The following is a 12,207-nucleotide window of genomic DNA, read 5'->3' as shown; positions in this document are numbered from 1 at the left end:
CAAACATACCTAACATTTCTTTTTCTTTCCTTTTCCCCCATAGCAACCCTATATGGTAGTTTGGATTGGGTGAGAGTGACTGGCCCAAAGTCACCGAACTGGCTTTCGTGCCTAAAACGGCACTAGACTTCAATCTCCCCTGGTTTCTATCTGGTGCCTTAACCAAACTGCCCCTCTTTGGTTGATTCATATAACTATCTGTGCTTTTGCAGCTTCAAAAAATTATTTCCATCAGAGAGGTCTCATGATAAATCCTGTCCTCACTATGACCCGGCCAAGCAAGTGCATTTTAAGAAAAGCAGCGCTGCTTACCATGTGGCAATTTCTCGATTATCATCCTCGGGTGGTGCTTTCAAGATCTCCGTTGAAACAGTATGACAGGGATAGTCAGCAAAACAGAAGATCTCTGGGTTAATGAGGGAATACTGAATGAATGAGAGCTGCAAAAAATGACATCATTGGAATCATCATTTCAGGCCTTTAACCACATTACATGTGGATCATCTTTTCCTTCACATTTTGTCCCCACTCTTATGCATTTAGAATAGTTTTTATTTTTCCTGCTGGCTTTCAAAACAAAATTTAAAAAATCAATTTATTCTCTTGCTACAACCAATGTATCATTTGTAACACTGAATTATTGCATTATTAGAAAGGAGAAAAAATCTCATATGCCTAAAGCTCAGTTTCTAAAACAAATATTTTATTCCTTGCAGCTCTCAAAGTTAAGTTTAATTTTAGTTAACATCTATGATTAGTAAAGAGGTTGTGATTGTTGATATTTCCCTTGCTAGAAATCCTAATTCTTTGAAATCTAATAATATGTACTGATAGTCCCAAGTATTCATTCACAAGCTTATCATTTGAAAGATTAGCTATTTAAAAAAAAATCTAGATCATATTACACCCAAGTAAAGACTCGTGAATTAACAAATAAGTAAATCTCATAAACAGTAGTATAGTCATTAGAAAAAAATGAAAATGGGGGAAAGAACAGAGAGCTGTATATTTACCTGGCCTTCGGCATGTTTCCAAGGTCTGTATATTAGGTCAACTGGAAAAACCTCCAGTCCTAATCCTCGCTGAACTCCAAATACTACAATTTGCAGGCCCTTGCTATCACGAATTTGAAATCCAGGGTGGTCTAGCTCATAGGTTACTTCCTTGAAGTTTAAGGTTGGGTTCTGCAGAGGATATAAAGAGGTAGTAGTTTACTATGCAATATTTCCCACTTTTCCATGGATTAACGTAGCAGAGTCAGCCTCCCAGAAGATAAAAAAAAATCAAGAAGAGTATGCTGGAAGGAATCTGATTCCCCTCCCTTGCCACTGATGATGTTTTAGGTTTCCTACATGAAGAGCAGCTATCCACAGCCTCGGAAATCAAGAAATTAGACTCCAGGCCCTCTGCAAGGGAAGGAGGATCCCCACCTCTGCCCTGGACCAAAGGGAGGCAGTGACTGCAGATACTCTTACTGAGAGAGGAGTTGAAGCAGCCTTCTCTGACTGGATAATTTGTCAAGAGAACAAGACAGCTCTTCCTCCCTCAAAGACATATACGGTATGAACAAAAAATATTTTAAGACTCTTTACATCCACTGAAAGTTAGCCCATTCTCTTGATCTACTAGAGAATTCAAATGACTCAGCCAGACACAAACTTAAGGACATTACAAGGATCTATGAAGGGCTGGGAAGAAAAATAGAGGAACTAGATCCAGAGAGAACAAAAAATGTATTGGAAGCCAACAAGTAATCAATCATACACTGCAAACTTTAGGTTTTTGATAATCGGACACATTTTCAAGGCAGCAGACTCCTGGCAAAAGATGGGCTGCATCTCACAAAACTGGGAAGAATATGTTTGAAAGACAACATGCAAATCTGAAAGCTATGGAGAAAGGAGAAAATAGTCCAGAAAACAGCACGAGGTCAAGCACTGAGAATGGGATGGGGTTGGAAGAAGTCTGCAGAACACAGAGGCACCCAGGATCTCCATGTTGCTATACAAATAACACACAGCATGGAGAAGAAGCAAGTTCTTAACCAGGAAAGGCTGGCTTAGCAGGCATTACTGAAACACGTGGGAACAACTCCTGAATGGTATGTAAGGGCAGAAGCTATTCAAAAGTAAGAGCAGACAGAAGGATGAGTAGCACTCTATGTGAAATGCACACATAACTGAAAACCAGCAAAAGATCCAGTTCAGAGCATCTGGGTTATATCACAGGCAGTAATGGGGTTGGAGTTGTCACATAGGCAGAAGACCTGGATAAGATGCTTCTGGACAATATGACAAAGTTTTCAGAGAGGCTGCAATGAAGGATCTCTATGCAATCTATGGACACAAGATCTATGGTCTCAGGAGAGACAATTTTAACCAGCTTGGAGAAGGACTAAACAGGATCCCATGGAAAACCTCCTCAGCTCAAACAGTGTACACATATCCTGGGAACTTTTGAAAAGATAAACTACTGGAAGTAGCACTTAGACTTATACACCACTTCACAGTGATTCACAGCCCTCTCTAAGCGGTTTACAGAGTCTGCATATTGCCCCCAACAATCTGGGTCCTCATTTTACTGACTTCAAAGGATGGAAGGCTGAGTCAACCTTGAGCCTGGTGAACTGCCAAATTGGAGTCAGCAGAAGTAACCTTCAGTACTGCACTCTAACCACTGCGCCACTGCAGTACAACCAGGCATCGCTCCAATGAATATGGGGGCAATTTAGGAAATCATTGTGGTGGCACTTTAAATTGAACTAAGAGTTAAAAGGAGATCTAGAGCAGGGGTACCCAACAGGCCGTGGCCTGTTCGAAACTAGGCCACAGAGAGCTGGGCAACTGAATGTGCATGAATTTTCTCCACTTGCTTGAGTGAAATTTCGTGAATGATCACATGTGCCCTCTGCTCTAGTGCGAAGTATGGGTGGAAAACATGAGTGGAAAGCATACGCACTGCTCACATAAAGCAAAGGCACAAAAAGGGGGTGTTGCAGAAAATAGGAGAGGAACAAGGAGCTTTACTTTGGGGGCCTGGAATAAATCAAACCCTTAACATGAGTAGCAACCCTAGGAAAGCATCAGGATTACTCCAAATCACTGGACTACCACAAATGAGTTTAAATCACTAAGACCAGTTCCTGAATGAACTTGGGACTGTCAGTTTGGTGCCTTCTTCTCTGATAATCTATTTTATGGAGATTCTCACATCCAGGTCACAGTTGTCCCAAAGGTGTTTTGTCAACTCCTAAAGTTGCCATGGTGAGGAAAGGGGGGAACACATTCCACACATACTTTTGGCTAGAATCAGATCTCAGATTACTGCAGCAGATTTGGGAGGGGTGCACCTCATTGGGGAATGTGATTTATGACACAGACTGAGGGGAGAGAAGGAACAGGGGTAAAGTTCAGCTATAACTCAAATAAGACTCAGATCTGACTGTAAAAAGGTCTTGCCAAAATAAATGCTCCTAATAGATGACTTATTTTCTTTTGAAATTTGGCTCGAGACTCCTGAATCAATTAGGGCATTTTTTGGAAACCTGACATGTTTTTTCAAGATGCACTGGACTTTGTTTTTCTTTCAAGATATTTCGCTTCTCATCCAAGATAAGAACCCTACACTGCTGAGCTGAAACCCTGCCTACCAACAAAGAAAAGGGAAAGGGAAAGTAAAAGAACCAAAACACACCAAGGAAGCCATCAGAATATGTGACTATCCCAAGTGGGCCTTCATCAAATCCTCCAAAAAGACCCAGTAGGAGCTTCAAAGCATACAAAGAGACAATAAATGAAGGAACATTGCCATTCCATACATTGCAAAAATATTGGAAAAGCTCGGGAGGATCTTCAGCTAACACATATAACATATGTGCACACTTCAGGAAATACCCAGAAGCGCCCCGGCGAGAACAGCTGGGAAAATAGGAGCTGTGCCGAGCTACATGAAAAGCCAGCTGGCAAGCTGTTGTTGAGAGGTCCTTTGTGGACTGGAACCATCCTGAAGGGACGGGGCACAAGGAGAGGCGCTTTGGATGCCTGCAGGGAGCGAGGCAAGCTCCCCAACAGGTCTGACTCAAAGCTCTCTGGAACCCTTCTTGACCTGGCACCTGGGGACAGGGCATCCGATGAAATGTCTCGAGGGGCTGCGAAGTATTTCAAGCGACCACAAATGGGTAGATCTGTTGGAGTGTCACTTGAACCTACGAAAGGGCTGGTTACTGGACCCTTGAAATGGCCACCTGGTTGGAGATTGCTGCTGTTGCTGCCTACCTCTGTTCCTGAACCTTGATCTGTCCTGAGATCAGTCAGGCCCTTGAAGGTAGAATCGATGATACTGGGATGCATTGAAACCCGGATCTCCCGCCTGAAAGGACTGTTACCCTGCGGTCGGCTTGTCTGTATGTGTATGGGAGAACCTTACGCTTGTCCCTAGTCTCCACAAGGATGGGATCTAGTGCCTCTCCAAATAGTGTGTCACCCCTAAGGACGCAGAAGCCACCCCTAAGGACGCAGAAGCCAGGCCCCATTTGTAATGCATGTCCGCCTGCCAGTGGTGAAGCCAAAAGAGACGTTGGGCCATCACATTAGATGCAAGCCTGGCAGCATTAAGAGTTGCATCAGAGGAGAATTCCACGGCTGCTACCAATTTGTTTATGTCCTGGTGCAGCTGCAGATTCTCAGCTGATAGTCTGGTCTGCAATTGTCTAAGCCAAACCAGGGAAGTTGGTTTATTAAAAGGGAGGCAGCTGTAGCCGCTCGAAGCGTCCAGGCGGCTGCCTGATGCGTCTTGCAGAGTGTCATCTCTGCCTTGCGGTTTTCCGCCTTTAGCCCCTCCAATACAATGGATGGTACAATGGCAGATGAGGGCAAGGAGGCTATGGGAGGATCTACAGTCAGGAGCTGCAGGAGTCCCCCCCCCCCCCCTCAGGCCCGGACCGCAACTGTAAAGTTTCCAGTCATTGTTGTTAGGTGGAAGGATGGAACCAGGCTGGGTCCACTGTCTCTGGATGATGTCCAGGAACAGCTTTGGAGATAGTATAACTTCCTGTTCAGGGACCTGCTTTGAAAAGAGGCGCTCTGTCGGATCCAATCCCAACAAAGCTTCAGCTGGGACAGCAGTACATCCCATATTGGCCATGGTCATGGTCTTGTACAAAAGAGATTTAAACAAGGGGGATCGGAAGAGTCCAGAGAAAGCAGGTCTGTCAGGCAGCGGCCTCTCATCCTCCAACAATTCCTGTTCACCTAGATCCGTGGCATGCAGAGCCCTCACTGCGGGTACGTCAACCATTCCAGCCCAGCTCCACTAGCATGCAAATGCAGGTGTGCCTCCCGCCAGCCAGCTGTTTTCGGGCCAATGCCGAGGGCAAGGGATGCATGAGCATGCGCGGGGGGGGGGGCACTCACACTGCGCAGCAAACTCTGGCGGGCTGGAAGTGAGTGTGAATGGCTTGGAGACTTATCCACATCTGAACTTGCAAACTGCCAATATTGCCTGGGCTTCGCCCTCTCTTTCCTGTGTGGGTAAGTCCCCAAACTTAGAATGCGGTGTGTGTGTGCACACACATGCTCAGCTGCCAGCAGTTTGGGAAGGTGGGGGGCTTGTGGGGCACCAAACTGTCCCCATGTCGAGTTAGCCAGGGCAACTTGCTCCACCCCCAAGTCAGTTGCGCCCAGTGATCGGCATCGAGCCGGATACACCCACCCGGTCATGCCCAGCTGTGGTCACCCAGCCACACCCTCCTGGCCATTGTGAGTCATCATACTCTTATATGCAACTGGTCTTTTGAGGGCAACCATAATGCTGATGCAACCGTCAATGAAATTAAATTTGACACCTCTAATCTAAATAAATAGCATGCATGTGTGGCAAAGGATATTTTTTTATCAAGACAAAAAAAAACCTGCAACTTGTGCCACAACAGTAACACCCCAGTAGTCATTAAATGAACAATAGTTTCTTAATTCCAGAAATACATTTTGGGTTTCATTTTATGAACATACCAGTTCTTTAAGCACATCAATCAAAACTTCAACATTCCATGTATGAGTCTGTGTTCCATCATTTTTATCTCTTCCATCACTCCAAATTCCACTTCCAGGGGCAGAAATAGACTGCAAATTAAACATGTACATGCATATTTATACTACTTTTAGAGAGTAAATGTATTTTGGAGATGAATAAAATATTTAACTCATGTAGATGGATTCATTCTCCCAGCTCCCATGAGGTAAACCTTCAAAGCATGTCAAAAATTTGTAGCAAAGAAACCCGCTTTTTATCCTTTTTTTCATTTACATTTATTATCCTGACAAATCATATTTTAATAAGTCTTCCTCAGCCTACTGATAAACTTTCTAGGCAAAAGTACCCTTGGATGTTCCACTTGCAGACCTAACTCTGTCCGTGATTGGTATTCTGTCCCAATACACCACCTTCTGCCTTCATTTTATATTGCTAAACCATCCTGCATTAATGGCAGCTGTAAGAACACCAGTAGCGACCACTGAACTAGGGAAAGGAGCTGCCATGATCTCCAAGCACGTATTCAACAAGCTGCTTCTGTATGTCTACAAGACAGATTTAAATAATCAGTAAGTTGAAAGCACAAACCACAATTTTAATGGGCAGTGTTTAAAAAGAAAATGTCAGTTCCCTACTCACTCACTTTAAAGTCAATTAAAATTCTAATCATTTATAACAGAGGGATGGGTAATAATGTAAGTCTTACATTCAAGGACATTTACTTAGTGCCTACCAAGACCCCTATCTCTATTTCTTAAATACAGGCAGTCCTTGTCTAGTGATCAAACAGTGGACTGGTAATTTGCTTGTTAAAGCAGTCACTAAGTTAAACTGCGATTGTGCTTTTGACCTTACCTCAACTTTCCTTTGCTTTACAGACCTGTAAAGTTTCTATATGCAAGGATTGGTTGTAAAGTTTCTATTTCATCACTGTTGAACTGCAAATTGCCATTAAATGAAGACTACTGTATTGCTTTTCATTTTTAACAAGGTAAAACAGAACCAGCCAGACACCCATGAACCATCCTCATTTCCAGTTTGCCTTCTGATAAATGTCTGATGTGGACTTTCAACAGTGACCATGACAGATTGTGCTATCAAAGGGGTGTTATTATGGCCCTCCAGCGGGCAGCAGAGCTGGTAGCAGACTCAGACAGTGAGGAGATTGGGGAGGAACATGCGCCAGTCTTGGAGTCTGGGAAAGGCTCTGATGTGTGCTCTGCATCAGAGGCAGAGATGGGGATGGGGCCAACCAACAGTTATCAGCTGCCTTCGGTGTTGGTTATCAGTGGAGCAGAACAACTGGAGACTGTTCCCAATGTGCGCATGCAGAGCTGCCAGGAGAAGGGAACAGCTAAGGAACAAGGGCCAACTAGGAAGCAAATGCACATGGACGGTGAATGGCTCCTCCCATAGGGAATAAAGAGGAACGAAAGGGGAGGGGAGTTTGCAGGAGACAATTAGTTCAATTCATTAGGATGAAGATCTATTCCTGACCTCTTGCCAAGTAACTGTTGCTATAGCATGGCATTTTGAAAATATAGGCCTGGCAACTCTAAAAGCCTAATAAAGGTCTGTAGTTGTGAAATCTCATGAAAGACTGTTTGCTGGAGAGGAATTCCCTTTAACTTAAATAAAAGAGGTTTTATCTGGACAAGGTGTCTGCTTCATGATCTTGGGAAGCCTAGATCAGAACAGGTGTGTTCTCCAGAAAAAAACCCCTAATTTTTGACAGTGCTAAAGCCCCTTTTAGTTTTTTTTACCTGTAATGGAATACCATCTGTCAATCCAGAATGTGTCCGAGCCATCATTCCCAAAACCCTGGCAACCTGGGCAGCTGTAACCTCTCCAACACCAAACTGTGTGATGATACTGCGACATTCTTCCACGCTACGTATGAAAGATAGATAATGTTTGTTTTATTTAAAATATTACATTGCCCAATTAATGAAGCTCTCTTCGTTAATACTTACATATTAAGTAACTTAATACAATAATGAGGGCTTATACAAGCAACAAATGCATAGTAATGTGAAGATCTCAGAAATAAAAATAGTTCTAAAATTATTTGAAAAAGTCCATTGGCTTACCTGAACAGCTGTTCTCTGTGCGCTGTGGGAGAATCCAAGTGTGGGTTAAATTCAGCCAATTAGCTTAGAGACTAAGTTGAAAAAGTCTTTACCACACCTCTCTTGGCTTCCGGAAGTCAGTTTTTTAAAGAAGCAGAGTCGTAAGAAGAATGTCCAAGATGGTGTAAAATGAAGTCAACAAATCCGTCCACAAATCCTGGACCAGCTGGGCACAGGGCGGGTTTGGAATCTCCCGCACCGCACAGAGAACAGCCGTTCAGGTAAGTCAACAGACTTTCTCCTGTGTGCTGCTTGGAGAACCCAAGCATGAGACATACCCAAGCTAACAAAGTCTCATGGGCAGGAAGAGGTCTGGTCCAGGCTTATGGATTCCGATTGAACCCTTTGCATATCCCGTTGCCCAAATGCCACCTCAGCTGAGGCAATTTGTCCAATTTGTAATGTTTATTTAAGGGCGACAGGGAAGACCATGTCGCCATCCTGCATATTTCCTCTAATGATGCCTGTGTGGTCCAAGCTGCTGTGGTGGCCGCACTCTTAATGAAGTAGGCAGTTACACATCTGAGTAAAGGTCGAGATTGGTGTTCATATGCTAAGGCTATGCAGGCCTTTAGCCATCGACCGATGATAGAAGGCGTCACTTTTCTGGAACAAAATGAAGAGGGCCTCTGATCTTTGAAAAGCCGCTACGCGCTTAACATTGTGAAGAGCCTGACGGACATGGAGGAGGTGCCATTTACATTCCAGTGTATGGCTCGGCCTAGGACAAAAATTCGGAAGGATGACCTCCTGGCCCTGGTGGAAACAGGAGTTGACCTTCGGAAGGAACGACAGATCCAAACTAAGGCCGACTGTGTCTGCATGAAGAATACATAGGTCCTCTCTGGCCAAGAGGGCTGCCAGCTCCAACACTCTCCTGGCCGATGTGATGGCGACGAGGAAAACCACTTTAAAGGTCAGCAAACAAAGGCTGATGGTCCTTAACGGTTCAAATTGCAGAGATGTGAGTGCCTGTAACACAAGAGTCAAGTCCCAGGTGGGATAACGATGGACTACAGGAGGCTTGATGTTGGTCGCCCCCTTTAGGAAGGTACGTAACCTAGGATGGTGAGCAAGAGTATGAGAGTCCACCGACGGCAGGACTGTGGACAACACCGCAACTTTCCTCTGAAGGGTAGTTAGTGCCAACCCTTTTTCCAGTCTGTCCTGTAAAAATTCGAAGATCTAAGGTACTGAAGCTGACACTGGGTCCAGCGCCTGTCTGCGGCTCCACCTGGAGAAGGTTGCCCACGTTGCCCTGTATATCCTGGTAGTAAAGGTCGTCTGGCCGCCTGGATGGTCTGGATGACCCTCTGGGAGAGTTCGGCCTGCCTCAAGATGTTCCCTTTATGTGCTAATTGAAGCCATTGGGGCCCGGATGTAGTATGGCCCCTTGGCTGAGGACAATCCTGTTGTTGGGAATCCACCAAAGGCGCAAGATAGACAGGTTGACGAGGTCGGTGTACCAGGGCCAGTGGGGAGCTACGAGGAACACTTCCGCTCCCTCCGCAATATCTTCCAAATGACTCTCAGAATGAGAGGCAGAGGGGGGAAGGCATACAGCAAACACCCCCCCCCAGGCTACGGGCAGCGAAGGGCATTCATCCCTTCCACTCCTTGGACAAAGAAATCTCAGGAGCTGAGTGTTCATTAGATGGGCAAACAAATCCACTGTTGGCTGGCCGAATCGATAGGACAGGTCATGGAACAGATCTGGATGCAACTGCTACTCTAAATCATCCACGGTCGACCTACTCAGCCAGTCTGCTTGGATGCTTGCAATCTCAGATAGGTGCTCCCCCCTAATGGATAGGGTGTGGAGCTCCACCCACCAAAATCGCACGAAGCAGCTAATGGTTGCCGCTGTTGCCGGGCAGATCAGAAACCGCTAGCGGCAAAACGCCCACGAAGCTTCAGTAGGATGGCGGTCGGGGGTGGGAGCCTCCCCTACCGCTCGCCAGTAGCCGCTGGACAAGCGGCTCGCACACCCTGACCGCTTGCGACCAGCGGGTGACAGGGCTGGCCCGGGCGACTTCTCAGCTGTCAATCAAACCTGCACAATACTCTTGTTGATAAATACGAAGAAAGATGGTCAAAATGCAATTGGGAACCCCAGCCTATCTGTTCTTGAACTGGAGCACTCCCAAAACAGTCCCAACATGTGGACTGAGTTTTTAAACTGAACATGGAGAGGCGAAGGGAGGCTTGGTCAAGAAAAATCATTACTCAGTCCAAGGGCAGATAGGCTGTGTTAACCCCACGCTTGGACTCTCCAAGCAGCGCACTGGAGAATAGCGATGTGTAACACTGCAGTTCATTTGTGGCTAGGTGGCGATTCTAGCCTGATCTCTCTTTTCACCTCTGACTCTGCTAGTCCTTCTCCAAAACTAAGCCCATTGTACCTGAAAGAACACCTCTCCTTCAAGATTCTCACCTCAGCCTATGTTAAACAAGGTGTCCTCATGTGCTGAGATATGAGTGACAGATACTCAAAGCAGGTCTTCTCTCCTGTAATCCTCAAAAGTTCTGAAATACTCTCACCAGGCCTTTTTAATTGTTTATAATTCTGGCTGTACTTAAGATGACTTTAGGTCCAAAATTTTGATGGATGAGTAACTAAGCAACTTGAATATCTTTCCAAGGCCTTCCCAAAAATATATCAGTTACTGAAGATTTTATGCGTCCAGATATAAACATTTCTGTTCCACCTTCATGTGAGCTTCAGGATAAGGCATGGTCTGTTTATGTCAGAGCTCCAGACACCTCACTCTGCAATCCCTTGGGGACTTCTGGACTCTTGCTTGAAGCAACATTGCAAGCACTTTCTTTTTTGGTAAATACTTGGGCTCCAATATAAAACCCGCAGTCAGATTTGGAGAATAACAGACACATGGAACAACCTTCTGAGATTTAAATAGCACAGAGCAGTGATTAAATAACTATTTGAAAATAGAGCAATCAGTTATTTCTTGGCTTGAGTGGGAAAGATCCAGGTATCCTCCTCAAATCTCAAAGGCGGAGATTACTAAGCAAAAGTACCATCACATGGATGTTCCAGATCAGTGGGTCTCAACCTTCCTAATGCCGCGACCCTTTAATACAGTTCCTCATGTTGTAGTGACCTTCAACCATAAAATTATTTTATGTTTTCCATATTTTTTTGAAAATATGTTTTTCCCGATGGTCTTAGGCGACCCCTGTGAAAGGGTCCGTCGACCCCCAAAGGGGTCCTGACCCACAGGTTGAGAACCACTGTTCTAGATGGAGCATTACATTATAATCACATCAATATTGCACAAGTTTGGCATTCTCCTACAATGCTGTATGTTGTAACTCCCAAGATTTAAATTATCTTTATTTCATTCTGAAAAACACTTTGAATAATTCAGTGAAATACCTTGTACAAAAGCCATAGCCAACTTCCTGCATGAAGTCTGCAAGAGAACTCTCCATCATGGTTTTTGCTATCCCTCCAGAGTCAGGCAGGATCCTGTCCATTAGAATGTCCCGTTTTTCAGGGTATAGGAGTGGTGCAAGCACCACAGGGCAACGCTCCTGAGGGAAATCTAGGGATGGAAAAAAAATTAGCATTCACAATGGGCACATACACAAAAACAGGTTCTGTTATCATGTCTGTTTTTTATTCTAAATCATGCTATTAAGCAATTAATTGTTAATTGTCCAAAATTTCATTACATGTGTTATGGTTGGGATTTACTAGCATTATTCTTCACTGCCTTTTTTAAATTTCATGTAAAACTGAATTGTTGATTTCATTTAAAAAACTCTTAATGATCCTGGCATTTCAAGTACATCTGAAATTTCTAAAACAGGGGTCAGCAACCTTCCTCCATTGGGGCCAGAAGTCACACTTATGAGTGGATGGCGAGTTGCTCTCTCCCACTTTCTCATTTTCTTTTGAGACTACAGGCCAGATGATATTAGGTGGTGGGCCATATCCGTCTAATAAATCATAGGTTGACAATTTCTGTGCTATTGTTTTGTCAATAGATATTTTAAGTATATATACTTAATGATTTAGATATGC

At 44.5% G+C, this 12,207-nt stretch overlaps 1 protein-coding gene across 6 annotated transcripts in view; it reads right to left on the bottom strand.

Moving 5' to 3' along the window:
- CNOT1 (CCR4-NOT transcription complex subunit 1) overlaps positions 1–12,207 on the bottom strand; it is a 130,575-nt gene that overhangs the window by 88,283 nt on the left and 30,085 nt on the right. For all 6 annotated transcript variants that reach the window (XM_087729419.1, XM_087729415.1, XM_087729417.1 and 3 more), the window contains exons 8-12: positions 11,557–11,725; positions 7,794–7,920; positions 6,009–6,119; positions 1,014–1,184; positions 313–440 (exon numbers count right to left, since the gene is read on the bottom strand). In XM_087729419.1, coding sequence (XP_087585545.1) covers positions 313–440; positions 1,014–1,184; positions 6,009–6,119; positions 7,794–7,920; positions 11,557–11,725 — 706 coding nt within the window. The remainder of the gene's footprint in view (positions 1–312; positions 441–1,013; positions 1,185–6,008; positions 6,120–7,793; positions 7,921–11,556; positions 11,726–12,207) is intronic.

This window comes from Thamnophis sirtalis, unplaced genomic scaffold (assembly GCF_051295495.1).
Source record: "Thamnophis sirtalis isolate CommonGarterSnake01/CBP01778 unplaced genomic scaffold, rThaSir2_p1.2 scaffold_14, whole genome shotgun sequence".
In the NCBI taxonomy this organism is placed as follows: domain Eukaryota; kingdom Metazoa; phylum Chordata; class Lepidosauria; order Squamata; family Natricidae; genus Thamnophis; species Thamnophis sirtalis.
The sequence above is the reverse complement of the archived record's forward strand: the minus strand, read 5'-3'. Positions and strand labels throughout refer to the sequence as shown.